Here is an 11,325-nt window from a genome sequence, read left to right as displayed (position 1 = left end):
GTTGCCCAAGTCCCCCCTCCACCCTCCCCACCTGTATCCACCGACACACTTGTAGAAACAAGGAACAGCCGATACACAAGGGATCCCTCTCACACATGTTCCCTGCAAGTTAAAACCTTCTTTAGTTTAGTTTCATTTAGAGACATAGGATGGAAGCAGGCCCTTCGGCCCATCGACCCATCGCCGACCAGCGATCCCCGCACACTCACACACTAGGGTCAATTTACAATTATACCAAGCCTGTGTGTATGAAAGAGGGCCAGAGGATGCCATTGGGATGACTGGCTTTTGGCAAAGAGTGAAAAACAACTCCATATTTGGAGGTGGCTGATGGTTCCTGGTACATTACCTCATGTAATTGGTATTAAGTCTGTAGGTATATCAACCCCGGTTTTCTGGTATTTCTGTGTATGTGTTGCTGGAGTATTCAGATGTAAAATTGTTGCCTCTGGGTCTCTAGGTCAGACTTTAAATTAAAGCTTTGAAGTCTTAAGAATTTGTACTTTGTCTATCTTTAAAGTGAACTTTTTCATGTAGGCCAGTGTTAGTGGTCGACGTGGACTCGGTGGGCTGAAGGGCCTGTTTCCGTGCTGTATCTCTAAATGACAGGTAAGTTAAAGCAGATTTAAATCGCAGGGAACATGTGTAAGAGGGATCCCTTATGTATAGGTTGATTGGCTTGGTATAATTGTGAGTTTCCCTAGAGTGTGTAGGACAGGGTTATAGTGTGCAAGGATCGCTGGTCGGCGCGGACTCGGTGGGCCGAAGGGCCTGTTTCCCACTCTGTGTCTCTGAACTAAATGAATTAATTTTATTAGAAGCAATTGTACAGGGATAAGGCAATTGGCTGGACAGTTATACAATTATTGTACTGCTGCATTTTTAACATTGAAACCTAAATCAAAAAAAAAGGAAAAAAAGGAAAAAAGGGGAACGAACAAAGAGAAAATAAGAGACACAAAGAAACATAGAAATTAGGTGCAGGAGTAGGCCATTCGGCCCTTCGAGCCTGCACCGCCATTCAATATGATCATGGCTGATCATCCAACTCAGTATCCCGTACCTGCCTTCTCTCCATACCCTCTGATCCCCTTAGCCACAAGGGCTACATCTAACTCCCTCTTAAATATAGCCAATGAACTGGCCTCGACGACCCTCTGTGGCAGAGAGTTCCAGAGATTCACCACTCTCTGTGTGAAAAAAGTTCTCCTCATCTCGGTTTTAAAGGATTTCCCCCTTATCCTTAAGCTGTGACCCCTTGTCCTGGACTTCCCCAACATCGGGAGCAAACTTCCTGCATCTAGCCTGTCCAACCCCTTAAGAATTTTGTAAGTTTCTGTAAGAACCCCTCTCAATCTCCTAAATTCTAGAGAGTAGAAACCAAGTCTATCCAGTCTTTCTTCATAAGACAGTCCTGACATCCCATGAATCTGTCTGGTGAACCTTCTCTGCACTCCCTCTATGGCAATAATGTCCTTCCTCAGATTTGGAGACCAAAACTGTACGCAATACTCCAGGTGTTGTCTCACCAAGACCCTGTACAACAGCAGTAGAACCTCCCTGCTCCTATACTCAAATCCTTTTGCTATGAAAGCTAACATACCATTCACTTTCTTCACTGCCTGCTGCACCTGCATGCCTACCTTCAATGACTGGATGGATGGAGATATACCCCCCCCCCCCCCTCAATCATTCCTGGCATCGGGTTTAAATTTGTGTTTAATCATTCTGTTGTTGAGAACATTCAGTAAAAGGCAACTATGTCTTGAGAAATTGATCTGCTTTTTCCGCCAAGACAAGCCTAAGGTTTTCTAAATGTAGTGGTCTCTAAACTAAACTAAACAACGGGTGGCTAAACCCGCAAACGCACGGGCATTGTACAGAATCCATACCGCTGCGTTGACGTATTTGATGAGCTTATCCAGGTTCTTGTACCACATGTTGGCATCTTGGTACTGGAAATCCGATCCCATGGTCATGATGATGTGGTTGGTTTTGTAATGCTTTGCCTTGAGGTGAGGGAGAGAAATACTCCGTTAAAACAACTCATTCACGATCACATCACCACAACGCGACCCCCACGGAGTTGTCCAGTCCAGATCCAAGCGGGGGTCTGACTGGGACCGCCGAGAATAACCGGGGTGATAATGTCACAGGTGATAGGAGAAGAATTAGGCCATTCGGCCCATCAAGTCTACTCCGCCTTTCAATCAAGGTTGATCTATCTCTCCCTCCTAACCCTATGTTTGGTTTGGTTTGGTTTAGATATACAGTGCGGAAACAGGCCCTTCGGCCCACTGGGTCTGTGCCGACCAGCGATCCCCGCACATTAACACCATCCTATACCCAACTAGGGACAATTTTTACATTTACCAAGCCAATTAACCTGCACGTCTGCACGTCTTTGGAGTGTGGGAAGAAACCAAAGATCTCAGCGAAAACTCACACAGGGCCACGGGGAGAATGTACAAACTCCGTACGGGCAGCTCCTGTAGTCAGGATCGAACTCTTTGTCTCTGGTGCTGTATTCACTGTAAGGCAGCAACTCTACTGCTGTGCCACCGTGACTGCCTCCTGCCTTCTCCCCACAACCTCTGACACCCGTACTAATCAAGAATCTATCTATCTCTGCCTTAAAAATATCCACTGACGGCCTCCACAGCCTTCTGTGGCAAAGAATTCCACAGATTCACCACCCTCTGACTAAAGAAATTCCTCCCCATCTCCACCCGAGACCCGAAACGTCACTCATTCCTTCTCTCCATAGATGCCGCCTCATTCTCTGTAAACCTCCATGTACTCCATCACGACCTTGCGACTCACCTGATCGCGTGCAGTCTGCAGGAAGTACGACACGACATTGTCTACATTGTACTCGTCCAGGTCTTTATCATCCTTGATGGGTTCGTCGGAACAAAGCACGTCCCAGCACAGCATCAAGGGAGGGTTGTATCCATTGGGGAGAACACCTGCGGGGACACAGTAATAAAACGTTGGCGGAAACTGTTTGCGTTGAATCTCCTGACCCGTGTCTCTGGCGCTGTGAGGCAGCAACTCTACCACTGCGCCACCTCATTCTCCCCCATATTCCCGTCCATTTCCCCCATATTCTTTGGAGTGTGGGAGGAAACCGGAGATCCCGGAGAAAAGGGGAAGAACGTACAAACTCCGTGGTCAGGATCGAACCCGTGTCCCTGGCGCCGTGAGGCATCAACTCTACCGCTGCGCCACCGTGCTGCCCTAATAGTCAATGCCGCCGTTCTTGCAAGAAACATTGAAACATAGAAAAATAGGTGCAGGAGGAGGCCATTCGGCCCCTCGAGCCATTCAATATGATCATGGCTGATCATCTAAAATCAGTGCCTCATTCCTGCTTTTTCCCCTCATATCCCTTGATTCCTTTTGCTCCAAGAGAGAAATCTAAAGGGCAATTAGGTCCCACATCCACGACCTAATTCACGACCTTTTTTACTCGTGGACATTTTTCATCAGGTTGGAAAAACGCCCCGACCTACTTGATGCCTCGAGTACCTACGACTAGCATCACGACCTCGTGGTGACCTACCCACGACCTCCTACGACCTCGTGACGATCATGCTGTGAGTATGAGTCAAGGGCAAACTTGGCAGGGCTCGTGAAACTGTTCGCGTGGAGCGTGAACACCACTGCGCTGCTGAAAAAGGTCCAGCAGAGACTGCACTTCCTGAGGGTGCTCAGGAAGAATAACATCACTCAGAGACTGCTGCTGTCCTTTTATCGGTGCTCCATTGAGAGCATACTAACATACTGTGTATGTGTGTGGTACACCAGCTGCACAGCGGCTCAGAGGAAAGCGCTCCAGAGGGCCATTGACAACGCCCAGAGGATTGTCGGCTGCCCTCTCCTTACCTTGGAGGACTTACACAGTTCCCGCTGCACCAAAAAATCCCAGAGTATCATAAAGGACATTTCCCACCCCGGACACTCCCTGTTTGAACTGTTGCCGTCAGGCAGACGGTACAGATATACAAGGACAAGGACGAACAGACTAAAAAACAGTTTTTACCCCACTGCTATAAAAGCACTAAATGTAGCCGCCAAGGAACGCAGGGGCGATACAGACTAAGGGACTGTGGTAACTGTGGAATCGTCAGAAGGATGGAGGGTTGGGTGTGTATGCGTGCTTTGTCCGTGATATTTATTTAGTTGTTTATCTTTAATATTTTTCCTTGTATGTATCGTTAGCTTTTAGAAATGTTTGAATGCTGCACTGACTGGCTGACATTTTAAATTTCGTTGTACATGGTTCATGTTACAATGACAATAAAGAAACTATTCTAATTAGGTCATGAAAGTGAGACAGGCCACGTAACTCTCTGTTGAATACATCGTTCTCGGAGGCAGAGCAGACAAACAACGAGGGTCTTTACCAACCTGTGAACAAGTCGGCGCTGGGCTGCGGGAGACTAGCGCTTGCCCGCCACACCAGTTCCATCTCCCGGCTATACTCTCTTGCGCTCTTGTCCTGATAATCCAGGCGGCCGAAGAAAAACCCATCGAACCCCATCTGCAAGGACAGGACCAAGTGGATGACCATCAGGAAACTGCAGATACTCCAACCCGAAACATACAACAGAAGATGCCAGAAATAGCCAGTGGGTCAGTCGGCATCCGTGGATGGAGAAACCCAGTTAATGATATGGTCAGTATTATTCACAAGTTATAGGAGTAAAATTAGGCCATTCGGCCCATCGGGTCCACTCTGCCATTCAATCATGGCTGATCTCCGCCTCCTAATCCCATTGTCCTGCCTTCTCCTCATAACCCCCGACACCCATTCCAATCAAGAATCTGTCTTAAAAAATATCTCCTGACTAGGCTTCCACAGCTCTCTGTGGCAATGAGTTCCACAGATTCACTATCCTCTGACTAGATCCCTGAAGAAGGGTCCTGTCGTGAAACGTCACCTATCCATGTTCCCCAGAGATGCTGCCTGACCCGCTGAGTTACTCCAGCACTCTGTGAAACGTCACCTATCCATGTTCTCCACAGATCCTGCCTGACCCGCTGAGTTACTGCAGCAGCATCTATGGAGCGAAGGAAATAGGCAACGTTTCGGGCCGAAATCCTTCTGGAAATAGGCAACGTTTCGGGCCGAAACCCTTCCGGGTTTCGGCCCGAAACGTTGCCTATTTCCTTAGCTCCATAGATGCTACTGCACCCACTGAGTTACTCCAGCACTCTGTGAAATGTCACCTATCCATGTTCTCCACAGATGCTGCCTGCACCCGCTGAGTTACTCCAGCACTCTGTGAAACGTCACCTATCCATGTTCTCCACAGATGCTGCCTGACCCGCTGAGTTACTCCAGCACTCTGTGAAACGTCACTTATCCATGTTCTCCACAGATGCTGCCTGACCCTCTGAGTTACTCCAGCACTCTGTGCCCTTTTGTGTAAACCAGCATCTGCAGTCCCTTGTTTCTACGAAATAGACTGCCTGCTAGCTGTAGAAGCAGGAACTGCAGATACAGGTTTCCAATAAAAGACAATTAACCTACAAACCCGTAAGTCTTTGGAGTGTGGGAGGAAATTGGAGATCCCCGAGAAAACCTACTCAGGTCACGGGGAGAATGTGCAAACTACACACAGACAGCACCCGAGGTCGGGATCGAACCTGGGTCTCTGGTGCCGTGAGGTAGCGACTCTACTAGCTGCCCCACTGTGCTGCCCTGGATGGGTGCATGAAGCCTGGGAACACATTGTAGATATATTTGTTGCAAATATATACATACATATATATATATATATATATATATACATACACATGTAAATACACACACACATATATATACACACACACACACACATATATTATACATATATATATTCACAATCCACACATATATATACATACATACAGATATATGCATACATATATATGCATATATATATACACACATATACCAGGGTGCTATGAAATTCCTTGTTCACAAAACTTACAGAGTAAACAGTACAAGACAGTTAACAAGGACAGAGCATACACCATAAGAAAAATTGATTTAGTTTAGTTTAGCTTAGAGATAGTTTGGAAATAGGCCCTTCAGCTCACCGTATCCGCACCAACCAGCAACCACTCTGTACATTAGTTCTATCCTGCACACTAGGGACAATTTACAGAAGCCAATTAACCTACCGGTACTTAGATAGAACTCTAGGGATTTGCGGAATCAAGGGACATGGGGAGAAGGCAGGCACGGGTACTGATTGTGGATGATCAGCCATGATCACAATGAATGGCGGTGCTGGCTCAAAGGGTCGTATGGCCCCCTCCTGCACCTATTTTCTATGTTTCTACAAACCTGCACGTCTTTGGGATGTAGGAGGAAACCAAAGCACCTGGAGACAAAAGCCCCAGTGAGAATGTACAAACTCTGTGCAGACAGCACCCATGGTCAGGAGTGGACCCAGGCAACTCTACCGCTGAACCACCGGGTTTAGGGATTTATGAACACAGACACACTAGGGTGGAATGATACAGACAAATCTGGAAGTGCTGGCGGTCTGTGGTGGAGGTGCGTGTGTTTTTTTAACGGCGTTGATCGGAGTTGGAAGCCGGTGGCCCTACCTGTGCAAAGAGGGACGCCTGCTCCCTGGAGTGACCAAAGGGGTCGATGTGCCAGGCCACACGGGGACGGCCACACTCCCCAAACGTGTCGTTGAGGAACTGGAAGCCCAGGGTCATCTGGTCGATGATGGAGCTGTAGTGCGTTGTTGCCTCATCGTTCATACACCAACCTCCATTCACAAACTCCAGCCGACCTGCAGTAGCCAGGGAGGTAATAGTCAGAGCCAGCACAGTCCCACAACACTCAGACAGTCTCAGCTTAGTTTGTTCTCATGTGTACAGTACAGATACTGACTTGTACTCTAGACTAGTAGCTCTGCACTAAACTAACTTCAGACAATAGACAATAGGTGCAGGAGTAGGTCATTTGGCCCTTCGAGCCAGCACTGCCGTTCAATCTGATCGTCCCCAATCAGTACCCGTTCCTGCCTTCTCCCCATATCCCCTCACTCTGCTATTTTTAAGAACCCTATCTAGCTCTCTCTTGAAAGCATCCAGAGAACCTGCCTCCACTGAGGCAGAGAATTCCACAGACTCACCACTCTCTGTGAGAAAAAGTGTTTCCTCGTCTCAGTTCTAAATGGCTTACTCCTTACTCCTTATTCTTAAACTGTGGCCCCCTGGTTCTAGACTGTGGCCCCTAGTTCTAGACTGTGGCCCCTGGTTCTAGACTGTGGCCCCTGGTTCTAGACTGTGGCCCCTGGTTCTAGACTGTGGCCCCTGGTTCTAGACTGTGGCCCCTGGTTCTGGACTGTGGCCCCTGGTTCTAGACTGTGGCCCCTGGTTCTAGACTGTGGCCCCTGGTTCTAGGACTGCGGCCCCTGGTTCTAGACTGTGGCCCCTGGTTCTAGACTGTGGCCCCTGGTTCTAGACTGTGGCCCCTGGTTCTAGACTGTGGCCCCTGGTTCTAGACTGTGACCCCCTGGTTCTAGACTGTGTCCCCTGGTTCTAGACTGTGGCCCCTGGTTCTAGACTGTGGCCCCTGGTTCTGGACTGTTTACCTTATTGTCACATGTACCAAGGTGCAGTGAAGTGTGTAAGAAAGAACTGCAGGTGTTGGTTGAAATCGAAGGTAGACACAAAATGCTGGAGTAACTCAGCGGGACAGGCAGCATCTCTGGAGAGAAGGAATGAATGACGTTTCGGGTCGAGACCCGTCTTCAGACTGATGTCAGGGGAGGGGGCGGGACAAAGATATAATGCAGGCGGAGACAGTAATAGTGGGAGAATTGGGAGGGGGTGGAGAGAGAAAGCTAGAGGGAAAAGCTTTTGTTGCGTGCTAACCAGTCAACAGAAAGACAGTACATGATTACAATCAAGCTGCCACAATGTGCAGACACATGATAAGGGAATAATGTTTAGTACAAGATAAAGCCAGCAAAGTCCGATCAAAGATAGCTTGAGGTCACCAATGAAGTAGATAGTAGATCAGGACTGCTCTTTAGTTGCTATAACTAGAGCAGAATTAAGCCATTCGGCCCATCAAGTCTACTCCACCATTCAATCCTTGCTGATCTATCTTTCCCTCTCAACCCTATTCTCCTGCCTTCTCCCCATAACCCCTGACACCCGTATTAATCTGTCAATCTCCGCCTTAAAACTATTCATTGCCTTGACCTCCACAGCCTTCTGTGGCAATGAATTCCACAAATTCCTCCTCATCTCCTTCCTAACGGAACGTCCTTTTATTCTGAGGCTATGGCCTCCTGGACTCTCCCACTAGTGGAAATATCCTCTCCACATCCAGGCCTTTCACTATTGGGTAAGTTTCAATGAGGTCGGCCCTCATCCTTCTAAACTCCAGCGAGTACAGTCAAAAGGCGGAGATTGACAGATTGTTGATTGGTAAGGGTGTCAGGGAGAACCAGAGGTGATAACCATAATGGCGCATTTCAATGGCATGTCCCCACACAAGATCTCCGCGTGGTTTCAGCGAGACGATTTCACGCTACCTTCGTTGACCAGCTGGGAAACCACTTTCTTCATGGCCTCGGTCTGCTGCTTCCACCAGCGATAGAAGAAGGCGATCTCCACGTAGATGAAGCGCTTGGCGGGGTCACCCTGCAGCTGGTCGATGACAGAGTCCAGGATGTACTGCACGCCAGCTCGCTGAATCTCCATCCTGCCTGACAGAAAGAAGCAAGCAACCATTCCTGAAACATCCCTGGAAATATTACATTCACACCCAGGGACTAGAACTACACCATACGACAGAACCTTATTCATCCCAGGAGGAAAATTGGTCTGCCATCATTCAGAAAACACAAGATAGACTCAGTGTGCTGGAGTAACTCAGCGGGTCAGGCAGCAGCATCTCTGGAGAACATCAATGGTCGGCACAGACTCGGTGGGCCGAAGGGCCTGTTTCATCATATTCATCGCAATAATTCTTTATTAGCCAAGTATAGAATAGAATGCTTTTTATAGTCATTCAAACAGCTTGGTTTGAACGACATTGCATTTCTACACTTACATTACAAAAAAACTCAAGACACACACTTAACACAGTTTACACAAACATCCATCACAGTGAATCTCCTCACTGTGATGGAAGGCAAAGTCCTATCGATTCCCCGCGTTCTTCTCCCACGGTCCAGCAGTCTAACTGCAGCTTCGAGGCGACTGAGGCTCCCTATGTTACAGCCCCCGGCGGGCGATGGTAAGTCCCGCGGCCGTTAAGCCGTTTTAGGACCGTGAAGTACGTTTTGCAATTGTTTGATGTCTTTCGAACAACTCTCCAATAAATACAATACCTAATTCACACTAGATATTTCACACTTTTTTAGGCTATATTTACTGAAATTTTGGAAAACATTTTACATTTGAACCCTTATAAGAAAGGATTAATAATGACTATAAATTGATTTTGAACCTACAAATAGATATATTTGATAAAATTAAGAATGACTGGAAAAGAGATTTGCAAATTTCTCTATCTATAGTATATTTTGCAACATAAGTAAGTTTATTGGCCAAGTATTCACATACAAGGGATTTTCCTTGGTGCTCCACCCACAAGTAACAACATGACATACAGTTGGCAGCAGGTGGCGCAATGAGCTAAGTGTTCGGCTGGCGACCGGAAGGTAGCCGGTTCGAATCCCGCTTGGAGTGCATACTGTCGTTGTGTCCTTGGGGCAAGACACTTCACCCACCTTTGCCTGTGTGTGAATGTGTGTGAATGTGTGTGAATGATTGGTGGTGGTCGGAGGGGCCGTAGGCGCAGATTAGCAGCCACGCTTCCGTCAGTCTGCCCCAGGGCAGCTGTGGCTACAGAAGTAGCTCACCACCACCGAGTGTGACTGAGGAGTGAATGAATAATGCGATGTAAAGTGCCTTGAGTATCTAGAAAGGCGCTATATAAATCCCATCCATTATACAATGACAGTTACGAATGACTCGGAAAACACTAAACATTAATAATAATAAAACATTGATGATAAAACACCATTGATTAAACATGTGAACCTACGCGCTGTATCTCTGAACTAAAGTAACAAGTAGGTAACAAACGTAAATATAATCACCTCCATAATAGTACTGGTCAACGGTCTTCAGCCAGCCCACGTCATCGTGAGTGTGGGGCACAAGGTGGACATTCAGCATCTTGGGATTAACAGCAGGACAGGCCTGTGGAGAAGAGAACACATGAACACCCAGCATAGAGTACAGCACAGGAACAGGCCCTTCAGCCCACGATGTTCGTGCTGAACATGATGCCAAGTTAAACTCATCTCATCTACCTGTACATGATCCATATCCCTCAATTCCCTGCATTTATTCCCACGTGCCTATCTAAAACCCTCGTAAACCCACTATTGCACCTGCCTCCCTGATCTTAAACCTTTGCCATCTAATTGCCATCCTCTGAGCGAGGGCTATATGTATGTATTTTGTTTGTTATACTATTCTTATACAAATGTAAAGCACTTTGGCCAACGAGAGTTGTTTTTTAAATGTGTTATATAAATAAATATGACTTGACTTGACTTGACTAATTTATCTTTTCCTGGGAAAAAGACCGCATGCATTAAACCGATCTTGCCCCCTCATGATACGGCCAGCACACAAGACTCAAGGTGGAAGCAAATCCCTGATGAAGGATCGTCACCAATCCACCTTCCCCGGAGATGCTGCCTGACCCTCTGAGTTACTCCAGCACTTTGTGTCCCCATGTGTAAAGATTCAGATTCAATTTTAATTGTCATTGTCAGTGTACAGTACGGAGACAACGAAATGCATTGAACCAGCAGCTACAGTTTCTTCTTTGTACAAAATAGACCCTTAGCTGTTCATTCTGAACTGGTAGGAGGTAGACTCCTTGATTACCCGCGTTCTCCAGAGAGGGAGGTGGGAGCCTCATTCAGTGCCTGGCCATTTGGGCGACACAATAACACAGAGGGGTGGGAGTTTGCAACCTTCACCTGGTCCGCCCTGTTTTGACAAATGGAATCAACCCGGTGTGCACAATCAAGTAAGATCAAATAGAACAAGTTGTCCTACAACTGTAGGCTGTGCACGCCATACGCAAGAAGAAGAAGTGGCACAGCGATAGAGCTACTGCCTTACAACACCAGACCTGGGTTCGATCCTGACTACGGGTGCTTGTATGTGCGGAGTTTGTACGTTCTCCCCATGACCTGCGTGGGTTTTCGCCGAGATCTTCCGTTTCTTCCCACACATCAAAGACGTGCAGATTTGCAGGCTCATTGGCTTGAT

The 11,325-nt window shown here is 47.4% G+C and overlaps 1 protein-coding gene across 1 annotated transcript in view; it reads right to left on the bottom strand.

The window, feature by feature from the left end:
* Positions 1–11,325, bottom strand: part of man2b1 (mannosidase, alpha, class 2B, member 1) — a 35,401-nt gene that overhangs the window by 21,750 nt on the left and 2,326 nt on the right. Inside the window, exons 2-7 of the mRNA XM_055664174.1 lie at positions 10,134–10,236; positions 8,559–8,732; positions 6,607–6,800; positions 4,414–4,546; positions 2,824–2,969; positions 1,893–2,009 (exon numbers count right to left, since the gene is read on the bottom strand). Coding sequence (XP_055520149.1) covers positions 1,893–2,009; positions 2,824–2,969; positions 4,414–4,546; positions 6,607–6,800; positions 8,559–8,732; positions 10,134–10,236 — 867 coding nt within the window. The remainder of the gene's footprint in view (positions 1–1,892; positions 2,010–2,823; positions 2,970–4,413; positions 4,547–6,606; positions 6,801–8,558; positions 8,733–10,133; positions 10,237–11,325) is intronic.

The sequence above is a fragment of the Leucoraja erinacea genome, chromosome 39 (assembly GCF_028641065.1).
Source record: "Leucoraja erinacea ecotype New England chromosome 39, Leri_hhj_1, whole genome shotgun sequence".
Lineage (NCBI taxonomy): Eukaryota > Metazoa > Chordata > Chondrichthyes > Rajiformes > Rajidae > Leucoraja > Leucoraja erinaceus.
Note: the sequence above shows the minus strand (reverse complement) of the source record. Positions and strands in the feature narration are given on the sequence as shown.